This window comes from Gadus macrocephalus, chromosome 22 (genome assembly GCF_031168955.1).
Source record: "Gadus macrocephalus chromosome 22, ASM3116895v1".
NCBI classification, from domain to species: Eukaryota; Metazoa; Chordata; class Actinopteri; order Gadiformes; family Gadidae; genus Gadus; species Gadus macrocephalus.
This window is the reverse complement of record NC_082403.1, coordinates 7846483-7858618: the sequence shown is the minus strand read 5'-3', so window position 1 is coordinate 7858618 and position 12136 is coordinate 7846483. Positions and strand designations below refer to the sequence as shown.

Genomic DNA, 12136 nt, shown 5'->3' with positions numbered 1-12136 from the left:
GAGAGAGAGAGAGAGAGAGAGAGAAACTCATCCAGAGGGTGTCCCCCCCACCGCCCCCACCCACTCTGTTACACCACCACCACCGCCAGCTCACAGCACCGTCAACACCAGCACGACGGTGAGCCAAGTCTCGTCGAGACATGGGAAAACAGACCAGAGCCAATCACAGATGAGGGCCGGCTGCGGAGCCTCGTCACCGTGACGACGTCACCGCCGCCGCACTCCGCCGGGGGGGGGGGGAGGAAGGAGGGAGAGAGAGAGAGAGAGAGAGAGAGAGAGAGAGAGAGAGAGAGAGAGAGAGAGAGAGAGAGAGAGAGAGAGAGAGAGAGAGAGAGAGAGAGAGAGAGAGAGAGAGAGAGAGAGAGAGAGAGAGAGAGAGAGAGAGAGAGAGAGAGAGAGAGAGAGACGATGGGAGTGACAGGCGATAACATTCTACAGTCAACAGTTTTCCTCCCGCGGGGCGAAAGAGAAAGTATGACCTGATGACACAGGAGCTTTGATGAAGGGCGCGGCACACAATGTGCCACTTACCAGTGTTGAGTTCTTTCCTGGGAACACAACAACACAAAACCTCCTCACCTGTTTTTGTGTGTTTTATTCTCGTTAGTCACCGTTTTCGAATGACACCACACATTGCAGCAACGAAAACAAAGCGCGGTGTAAGGGGCATGGCTGAGGTGCCGGGTAGAAACCTGTGTTTAAAGGCTGCCACGGTCACTATTACACTTTGACACCTCCAACTACTGGTTACGGAGCGCGGCCCTGAGACGACGGGGAGCAGGCTTGTATTATGGGACAGCCATCGGAAAACACACTGTGTGACGCAGTCCCGCGCCAGGGTGGATTAGCTACCTGTCTACACCTGGACAGCTGTCATGGTCGGCGTGACACAAAGTGCAGAGGAGGGCGACACACACACACACACACACACACACACACACACACACACACACACACACACACACACACACACACACACACACACACACACACACACACACACACACAGCAGACCAAGTGGGCAGCGGGGACCCTCTGGGTGACACCTGAACACATTGCTCGGATCGGGTGCTGTTAAGAGTACAGATTGAGGCCGTATGTGAAAGAGGAAAAAAAAAAACATTCACACTTCTTCCTCGTGTCTGTAAACGTGTTGTAGCCATTGTGTGTGTGCGCTCGTGTGTGTGTGTGTGTGTGTGTGTGTGTGTGAAGTATGACTCACAGCGCACGCATACTTTCATGTAAAAGTTGTGTTCGCACACACTATGCAGGCACACTGTTCCTGGAGGCTCATCTGGTGTGTGTTTAAAAGTACCTGGTATCAGCAGTTGCGATGCATCGTCGCCCCCCTTTACCAGATGTGGCCGTCAGGGGGGGGTAGGGGGTTAGCCTTCCGCCACCCCCGTGTGGAATTGGCAGCGGCATCAGCCCCCTGTCCGGGCTTTTATTAGGGTACAGTAAACACAGAGACAGGGGAGGCGGGGGGGAGGGGGGACTGGTCCATGGGGCTGATGACGAACGGCAACAGGGAGACTGGGTGGAGACTCCTCCCGGGCCACGGGGGGGCCCTAGAACAGGTCCAGCGCCCTGGGCCTGCGGTCTCTTCTGTGTTGTTCTTCTCCTTCGTTATTAGATCATAGATGATTATATTATATGTGATATGAAGGCACATCGTCCTTGTCGCTTCCCATTTAGTGAAAGCCATCAGATCAGAAGATTGTGTCTTTGCCGTTTGCAATCTGGTGCGTGTTGACCGTGGGTTGGCCGTTTTCATCAGGAAAGCTGTGTTTTAAAAGGCACTTGTGGGTTTGCGAGTGAATCGACTGCATGCATAACCTAACCTCAACGGCCACTCGAAGCGCGTGGAAATCAATGTGGCCCCGGATCAATGGCCCGAATGAGCATTAACATGTGCTGTTTATGCAGTGTCAGCCATGGCTGGCGGGGTGTTCAGGTGAGAGGAGGCTTTCATGAAGCACACTCAGACAAGCTAGACTGAAGTAACCACACACCACAATAGCACCAGTTGCGCGCGTGTGTGTGTGTGTGAGCGTGTGCGTGTTTGTTTTCCCCCCCGTCCTTGAGAATTGTGTCGTGGCATTTATTCATGATCTGATTTTATGTGACTGGTAATGCCACAGTGTAAAGGGCAAGGCCTCGGTTTTTCTTTAATCACTTTAAGATGAGCTGCCTGGTGGTTTACGTGTGTTGTATGTGGTTCATTGACATTCACCTCTTCCTTTAGCAATTCTGATCGTACGTTTTGCCATAACCAGGCTAAGAAACGCCATCAAGAAGATAAGAGGGAAAACACATCAGTTTCTTTAAATAAATATTTTATTTGAAAATAAATACATTTTCCCAAAATAGAATCAATAACATTACAAAAGCTTTGGGGGGGAGGGAGGAGAGATAGAGGGGGGGTGGGGGGAGAAGCAGGGTTAACCCAAATGGAAGTTGTGTCATTTAGAACAAGGGTACAATCTCACGCATGAATCTACCATCTGGAGACAGGTTCCCACAACACACTACTGTACATTCTCATCGGCCCTGTGGGTCGTTTGACTCTACAACTTATGATATAGTCTCTTCTCAACACTTACCAAAAAAAAAAAAAGAGGAAAATCTGCTGTTTGTTACATTTACATCTTGACAATGTTTCTCGAAAGTATCCTTAAAATGCATCTAGGTCGATTGTTCACCTCTAGTCTACAGTACAGAGATACGATTACACAAGAAGGCTTCTCTTATTGATATAGCGCACCTTCCGAGGCCACTATCTCACTAAGGCCAAAGGAAGAAGTTCATCGATTTAAATATGCAGGGGGGCTGGGGGGGGGGAATAAAACATAAAAATCGCCTGTGGTTTAAAGTTGCTCCGCTTACATCTTCTAGCCAGTCCTCAAAGTAACTGACCTTGCTGGGCCAATTGTTTGAGGTGAGAACCTACTAGGAGGGGAGGGGAGGGTGAGGCTGGGTGGCGGGGGGGGGGGGGGGGGGAGAGAATTTCCAGTGAGGTGATGAGGAATGGGGGGAGGGGGCCAGGCCACATACTGCAGGGATTTCAGTGGAACAGAGAGAGCCGTCTGCTGTCGTCACCCCCGACGCAGCCAACAAGCCATCGACTCTCCCGACAACGACGCAGCGAAAATAAGATCGCAGCACGAGCGCAAGAAAGTATTCCATGTTCAGCCTTGCCCACATGACACGCACAAAAAAAAAGGGAAAATCAGCCAGAAGCTGCAAAAATGGCGACCTTGACCGAGAAAGGGAGCGAGAGAGAGAGCAAGAAAAAGAGAGAGAAAGTAATTACAAACTATGCGGAAAGGGGCGAGGGAAAAAAAAGCAATGCTCCACAGAACATGTCCGTTTTATAATTATTAAGTCATTGGAGACGATGCGGGCCGACCTCAATTAAGACAACCGTGTACGGACATGTAATTTAAATCTTATCGTTGGGAAAAGCAGCCGCGTAAGCAAATCTATAGGAGGGTGGCGTGATGCGCTCAGCACGGACGCCACGAGGGGGGGGTAATGATAACTCAACCGGCGATCGGTCGTTTTTTGGGCTGGGGGTCCCCTGTAACTTCAAAAAATGGCGGCCATCGAAAAGCGTGTGCGTTTCCCCGCTCAGCGGAGGGCTGGGGGCGCCATGGGGACTGGCTGCCGGGAGGAAGGGAAGAGGACTGGATCCGCTGACTTGGAAACGCTTCGATCCGCTGGCGGTACAGGAATGCTAACAAGTCAAGTACAAGAATGCGGGCGGCTACAATCACTGGCTCGGTGGCTCCTTCGAAGGTCGCCCATGCACTTCTCCCCCTTCAACGAGAGCCGCAGTCGAGTTGATGCGTCTCGTGTGTCACGCTCTGCACCTCGTCGCGCCTGTCTTCTTTCAATATAATACTTATTCGCTCTTACTTTAGTTCTCATCCCTCCCACAGATTCTTGTTTGAGTGAGACGATCTTTAAAGCAGAAGCTTTAACTGGGGTGAACTTAGTGGTGGGCAAGAGACGCTACATGAGTGATGTGCACACAACGAACGGGAACCTTTTTACATTTTAATGGTTTACGCCTTCATTGAACTGGAGAAAAAAAAAATAATGGTAGCACGTTTCTTTGGACCAAAGTGATTGGGGGAAATCGCCAGGTGTAATGGAATGCTGTGGGACCACCTCCCCCATTCTCTAATTTATATCCCCCCCCTCCCCCAGTGTTTTATGGATGTGTAGAGACAACAAGCAGTTTCATACAGACACAGAAATCAGGCCGGACAAAGATGCGACCTTCCGTCTCTCTCGGATCCCTTCGTCCGTGGGTCACATGTCTCGGCCGATCTCATGAGGATGAAGACGACCGCCGCTGCCGCTTATAAACTTTAGTTTTGGTAACGTCGTCAGCGTCGGTAAAATATATTAATAGATAAATAGAATCTAGAAGACCAGGATGGATTGTCTTTTGCCAGTGCCCCCCCCCCCCCCAACCCCCACCAGCCCGCTCTGTTACAATCGTGTTGCAGCAGCCTGGACACTGCAGGCACAGGTGCTGCGGGGCAAGAAGGGCCCCGTGGTGAGGGCCCCATGGCGTCACGATGTCCCCCTTCCCCCCCCACAGTAATTTGGCCACATACAGCAGATTCTCACACAGGTTCTGGATCACCGTGGAAGGATAAAAACCCAGGCGTTTTTTTCAGTTTTTCTTCCGTCGTTTTCTTAAAAGTCTTTGCGGCGAGTTTTACAGGCAGGCCAGTGCGCAGTGCGCGTTCGTACGCAGGGTCGGTCTGCCAGAGACCGCCAAAAAACACATAGACACCGAAAAAACACCCACACAGATATACAGAGAGATTGTCTCCTTTTTGCTGTGCTACCACGGCCCACCCCCCCCCCCCCACCCCCCCCACCCAAACTCGCGGGCCCCGATGTCCCCTTATGGCTCAGCCTGAAACCCGGGGCCCGGGCGGGGTCCTCGACTCGCTCCAACGCCACCGTCCTGTGGGCGGTGGCGGCGGTGGTCCGTTACGGGGGGGGGGGGGGGGGGGGGGAGAGCTCAACAGCTGACGGTGCTGGTCTGCTGCTGTTTGCACACAAAGTCTGACAGGAAGTCAAACTCGTTCTGTCCCAGGAAGAGCTCGGGCAGCTCCTGCACGCGGTCCAGCCCCAGCTCCAGCACCAGCGACGTCAGCACCTCCTCGTCGATAAGGTCCATGTCCATGCCGCTGGGCACCATGGGCCCGCCCATGTGCTGCATGCCCGCCAGCTGGCCGGGCCCCACGCGGTACTGCGCGCCGTTGGGCAGGTGGTGGCCGTTGGAGGCCAGCGGGTGTCCGTGGTACTGGGTGTTGAGTTTCTGCAGGTGCATGCTCGCCATGAGCTGCTGGGAGGTGAGGGTGCCCTGGATGTATTGCTGTGGGTGCCCCCCCTGCTGCTGCTGCTGCTGCTGCTGCTGCTGTTGCTGCTGCTGGGGGTGCATGTGGTGGTGCTGCTGCTGCTGTTGCTGGGACTGCCCGTTGTACATCATGTTCCCAGACATCATATGGTGGTGGTGGTGGTGGGCCTGCTGCTGCTGCTGCTGTTGCTGCTGCTGCTGGTGGTGATGGGCGTGGGGGTGGTTGGCCATGGGGGGGCCGGGCACCTGTCCGTTCATGGACCCCGCGCTCACCATGCCGGGCCGCTGCCGCATGGCCGCCTCCATGGGGTTCTGGGGCCCCCGGCCGTAGTGCACCAACTGGCCGTTGGGGACCCCGCGAAGCCCAGGCTGGCCCACCCCCAGCTGCGAGGGGCCGTTCATGCCCATTCGGAAGCCGTGGAATCCCCCGCCGGCGGAGCCGTGGGTCATGGGCATCATCATGTGCTCGGCCATATCTTGAGTTGGTCCTGTGGGCGGAGAAGGGGGGGGGGGGTGTTAGTGGATGCAGCTCGGATTCATTAGCGTCCGGTGGGCATGCATGCGTTGGCATCATAGGAAAATCACTTTTTGTGATTGCACACACACACACACACACACACACACACACACACACACACACACACACACACACACACACACACACACACACACACACACACACACACACACACACACACACACACACACAGAGAGAGAGAAAGAAAACGCTCTGCCAACTTGAATTGATTCTTGACATGATTCTCGTTGGCATGGTCATGTTCATTCAATATGCAGTGCACATGTCGGTTATTTAACCATAACAAGGGCTGGGAAATCGAGGATCGCACTGGTGGTTGGCGCGTGAGGAGCGACGTGGAGCCAAAAGGACGCGGATGGGCGCTTTACGCATCTCAAGCCCCAACAAGGTTATCGCGAGCCTAACAGCCATGAAATCTTTTATCTTTGTAAACAAATGGCTCTCTCTTCAAACCATAACCGGCAACCCTCGTAATCTATGGACTACGTGCAGTCTAAAGCGATTTCTCGCCCTGTATATATTACTATGGACGTGACTGAGATTTAACAGCCAACGATTTTGTTTAACAATTAGACCGTTCAATTGTTCCACAGTTTACATTTTCCTCTAATATCCATCTGTTCCATGCCAAATCAGATCTCAAATAGGCTTGTGAGATAGTCCGGTGTGAACGTCTATGCGCTACCTTCCTTTGCCATCAATGAAAACAAAGAATTTCTCGCTTCTTTCTTCTCTTTTCCTCAAACATCTCCTCCCGTGCCCCTGGCTGTAGGCCTATCGGTTTGAACCTCACAATGGTCGTTGAGTTAATCACACACTTATTGGAGAATAACCTCCCTCCTTCGAACAACCCATTGTGATTTTTGTCTATCTTCTTCCTAAGCAGCACGGATCCTCTTGCCGATTCTGCCCGATCGTCACTTCACACAAACGGAACCGTGAAAGAGCATTATTCACTGTTATTAGCGTGTATCTGTGTTATTAATAAGAAGGATCGATTACGTGAGCCAATTGAACTGACCCAACAGCTTACCGATTATACAACCAATGAGCCATTCATCGACACGGAGGCTACCATGTAAAAGAACACGTCCGACCACGGTTCAGATCAATAAGGCAAACGCGTGGAATAGGATTTCAAGATGATAATAGACACCTCTAACACCCGTGTCATCAACCTCACCTAATCAGACTACAGCATTAGCCACGACAATATAAGCGGTCCTAAAATCCACACAGAACGAACGAGCGGTGCCCATTAACATGCATGCATCTGCTGCCCCTTTCATTACCGCAAAAATCAGCTTGATCAGAAAACACCTACCGATTCCGAAATATCCCTATTCAGAAGTTGAGCGAGTTGAGCACTCCGAAATCGGATGGTCTGATTACTTCCAGTCGACGCCGAGTCCACCGACACATACAGTCCAGTCTGGCCGCCGTGAGTGAAGCGGTGCTCTCGTCTAACCGCGGCGAAGGGGCGCTCTCGCTCGGCAGTCAGGAGTTTGTTTTCTGGGTCAACTCTGGGATTATATCCATCTATAAAGCAGCGGAGATAGGGGCGGGGCGGAGCTACCGTCCTCTCCGGATCCTTTGTTGCGATTGGTCCTCCCCTTAATCACCGTGCAAAGAAACATTCAGGACTGCTCACAATGTGTCCTAAAAGAACACATCCACCCAGATTCCTGCCGTGCAGTGGGAAATTGAACGTTACGCCGAAAATGAAAATCCTTTATTCTTGAAAGATGATCACTTGATGGTTATGATGATCTAATAGGCCGGGATTAGGTGTAGGCCTGTTTTATTAATAGAAACGACATGGGCGTTCAAGTTAATGCGGTAGAAACAGCCTTACACATTTCTTTCTAAAGATCATTTCGCGTTCTTAACCTACGCTTATGTGTATAAGTTTGTGGTGGGGACAACAATGGCGTGGCCGTTTTATTAGTACTATTCCTCCCATTAGGTCCCCGCGGGATCATTTTCATGTGAAACAATAATGCCCGTTCTCCAATGTCTCGCGAGCCGCGCGCGAAACGTCATGACACACGGAAGCACGCGCGGCGCGACATCAATGAACAACCGATGCCCGAGCGGCAGAGCAACAAGCTGGGCCCCACTCAATGGTTGCATCGACGTTATCGCGTAGGCATTTTCCTCCTTAATGCAATGGAAACCACTCGACTAGCAAGTATGTAGGAGCCCAGCGTGAAACCCTGTTTACACACAGGCTAGTCCACACACCCATTGGTGCGCAGGAATGTGTGTATGTGTCCTGCCCCCTTTTTTGGGGACGTTTAAATACGGCTATGCAACTCCTGCGCGCTCTCTCTCCCTCTCTGTTTCTGAACCCCCTGCTTTACATGCCCATTGTTGGGGTTCAGGAATGCTGTTACTTGTCTGTTTCGGTCAGTCTTGTCGTTGGTCGTTGTGTAGGCCTGTGTCTCTTTGAGTTGACCTATGTCCGGTTGTCGTCGTGACTTGACTCCAGCGCACGGCGTTGCTGTGCACGTCTTGCTCAACCCAATCTGGACTTTGGGTCTCTGTGTGTTTGGTGCGTTTTGCAAGTAAACGAGTTATGACACAAGGCAGACGTAGCATCAACGTAAAAATGCACCCGCAATGTTTTCACGACTTTTGTCCCCCAGCATACTGATTACTGATTGCTTGATTATTACAAAAGTGGGTCTTTGTAAGATTCAAAAAAATAAATATTTTTTTTTTATAATATTTCTCTCAAAGTGCATCCACCAAAAATTGCAGTTCTTTTATGGGCGCTCTTTATCTACCGAAGCTTTTTGGCTCTTCATATCGTTCATATCCATGGATGTATTACATTAGGACGATATCCGGCCTCAGAACGCAGATCACTGGTCTCTCTCTCTCTCTCTCTCTCTCTCTCTCTCTCTCTCTCTCTCTCTCTCTCTCTCTCATATATTTCGTTTAATCTATAAATCATAATAGTAATAATAATCCTAAATCTAAATTATTATTTTTTAATCCTTGTTTTTATCAATGAGGTCAATGAGGGTCATGGTGCCTGGCTATGTAGCCATTCACCTTTCAGTGAAGGCAGAAACGTTGCCTCCTGCTTCTGGGAAAAAGTCAGGAAGGATTGATCAGACACCACTTTTTTTATATCCGTCAATGTGCACTGAGAGCAACATAACAAAGATAAGACAGCACGTATTCTCTCCCTCTCTCTTTATCACTCCCTCTCTCTATCACTCTCTCTCTCCCTCTCTCTATCACTCTCTCTCTCCCTCTCTCTCTCTCTCTCTCTCCCTCTCCTTTCTCTTTCTCTCTCACTAACCTATACCCTTTGTCTTGTTTTCCCTTATCGGCATATACGTCTAGGTTTCACATTACTCATGCCTTCTTGCCACACAAACACACACACACACACAGTCATGCACACACACAGTCATGCACACACACACACACACACACACACACACACACACACAGTCAGGCACATAAGCATGCACGCATACACACACACACCACACCCCAGTGACTCTGCATATTGCTGTGTGTAGATGTTTTGCAAAATAATTAATGTTGGTTTTGCATATGCATGCATAAGCTCCAAAACAGACGTTACTTTCAGACTCTAAACGATAGTGCTCTGTAGTTAACACCTCATAGTGATAAAACATGCTTGAGTCACGTAGAAATGGGTCTTTATCAATTTCCCGGCTTGGCTAATTGTCTATTAGTCACTGAGCTTGTACAATATTTGCCGGCGGCATATCCTCTAGTCTGCTGCTAGTAATATATTTATCTTTTGTCTTTGACATTTGCAGAACGAGTGAACGGCTTATATAAAACAATGTTACACATCGTTTTAGACGCCGAGGCAAAACCTGTTTTCGCCTTCACAGTTTCCCTCGCGCCTCTCCGATCAAAACACAGAGTGTGAGGCAGCCAGCATTCAGCTCCACCTGACCTTAGAGGTGTGTATCCTGTGTCTAGGTGTGTGTGTGTGTGTGTGTGTGTGTGTGTGTGTGTGTGTGTGATTTTTTTCTATTCTGTCCATACCTCAGCTATGTGTGTTTGTCTTTAAGGCCACGCAACAATAGCAATGGCCGTCTCCTGCTAATCCTCACCCCTCCTCCCTCCCTCCCTCACCCCTCCCTTCTTCTTCTTCTCCTTCATCTTCTTCTTCTTCTTCTCCTTTCGACGAGTCACCGGCAGAGGGGGGGAGGGGGGGAGGGAGGGAGGGGGAGGGGCTCCCACCTGCTGATCCAGGTAGTGGTTCATAAGACCATATGCTCCTCTTTATTAGCATGTGTGTGTGGGGGCTTGTGTGTATTGGGAGGAGTGGGGGAGGGGAGTGTGTGTGCTTACATACCGTGTTCCTGTGTGTAGTCTACATATGTTCGCTCATTCGTCCACCTACCACCATGTTTGGCCTGAGGGCGCAGGGCTTGTACGCCTCGCTTTGCATCAGAGGTGTGTGTGTGTGCACGTGTGTGTGTGTTTGTGTTTGTTTGTGTGACTAGGAAAGGGGGGTTACCTTCAGGTTCCCAAGTCTCACGGTGCGAGGGTTGAGTTTTGCTTCATCGGCTCCATTTGGCTCATCATTAGACACACACACACACACACACAAACACACGCAAACATTCACACAAACACACACTGACTCGCTCACATTCACACCAATGCAAACGACCACAAACCAACACACACACACACACACACACACACACACACACACACACACACACACACACACACACACACACACACACACACACACACACACACACACACACACACACAGAAAAATACAAGACCAGGTCCAGTCCTGGCCCTGACGGTTGGGTGAGATCCCGGCCACATGTTAAACAGGGGCAAGGGAAATAAATAAATAAATAAAAGCGTGTGGTGGTGGGGGTGACGTCACGAGCGCGGTGTCAAGGGAACAACAACAACAACAGCCAGACAACCGATGGTGTGTGTGTGTGTGTGTGTGTGTGTGTGTGTGTGTGTGTGTGTGTGTGTGTGTGTGTGTGTGTGTGTGTGTGTGTGTGTGTGTGTGTGTGTGTGTGTGTGTGTGTGTGTGTGTTGCTGGGACAGTGTGCTTACGTGTTGCCGGGGGTGGTTACCCAGTGGCAGGCCGTCGTTCAAAGTGTCCAGATTAAAGGATCTGATGACTGCAGCGTCGGGGCCGGTAAACAGGCAGACGATAAAGGCCGAGGGCCGCGTCGCTCTTTCCTTATTGCCCACGCCGTGACTAACCCCGTCCGCCTCAGAGGGTAAACGGCAATCCCTCAGCCGACCCCGATTCGAAACCTCCGCAAGGTAACCCGTGTCCGCCTCCACCCCCCCCGCGCTCATTCATTTAAAGGAAGAAACGCGCGTAAATATGGAGTATCAGCGCGGTTGTGAGACGCTGTGTTGGACGAGAGGGGGGTTGTTTTCCATTTGTAAACGTATAAATATAAATCTTCTTGTTCCTTGTCTCGTCCGACTTGCTGAATTGGCAAAAGTACGGGCAACACGCACCACCCACGCTTCCTCTGGTGTCCTCGGCCGGACTTTGTACAGTGAGTCCAGGGAGAAAAGGGTCCGCTTTTTGCTATTCTTAGCCGTGGTGGAATGTTGTCTCTCCGCCCTGTTATTCAGTTTGCTTCGGTTTGGTCGTGTTAGGAAAACAACGTGTTTGGCAAGGGTCCTTTTAAACCAGACAACACAACTGGGCCCAGGGAACTGCTCGCTCTGCCGTTCCACGACCACGCAGAGATCGGGTGTTTCTGGTTGGGACGATAGCATGTTCGTCTGTGATATATTTCTAGTTTTATGCTCAAACCTTTTTAATGCTCAAAGTAATTTCCTCTTTAAAGATGGTTCATTCCTTGGTCGATTAGTTGTGTGTTTCCTTTAATAAAGGCATCTCTCTCTCTCTCTCTCTCTCTCTCTTTCTCTTTCTCTCTCTCTACCCTATCTACCCTATCTCTCTATCTCTCCACCCTACCCTCCCTCTCTATCTCCCCATACATCTGCCTCCGGTGTGTGTCGGCTGACCAGCCACCTGTCAGAGAGAGTAGGTCCACCCTCCATCTTGCGAACCGACGCTAACCCCCAGCAGGTCTGAGCAGCTGTGTGCTCAGGCCCCTCCACCGCCTTCAGACCCAACATTTCCAGGGGCCCTTTCGCCAGTAAAGCTCTCAGCGCTTCTAATTGCCCTCCCCCCCGCCTCACTCCCTCCC

At 50.8% G+C, this 12136-nt stretch overlaps 1 protein-coding gene across 1 annotated transcript; it reads right to left on the bottom strand.

The window, feature by feature from the left end:
- Positions 1 to 2319: 2319 nt before the first annotated feature.
- On the bottom strand, positions 2320 to 7465 carry LOC132450854 (cbp/p300-interacting transactivator 3-like). Its single transcript, XM_060043019.1, has 2 exons — positions 7246 to 7465; positions 2320 to 5871 (listed from the first exon to the last, which is right to left on the bottom strand). The coding sequence occupies exon 2, from the start codon at positions 5855 to 5857 to the stop codon at positions 5045 to 5047; it is 813 nt and encodes a 270-aa protein (XP_059899002.1). The 5' UTR covers positions 5858 to 5871; positions 7246 to 7465; the 3' UTR covers positions 2320 to 5044.
- Positions 7466 to 12136: the final 4671 nt, after the last annotated feature.

Coding starts and splice junctions, on each gene's coding strand:
- LOC132450854 (XM_060043019.1), bottom strand. CDS start 5,857: ATGGCCGAGCACATGATGATGCCCATGACCCACGGCTCCGCCGGCGGG.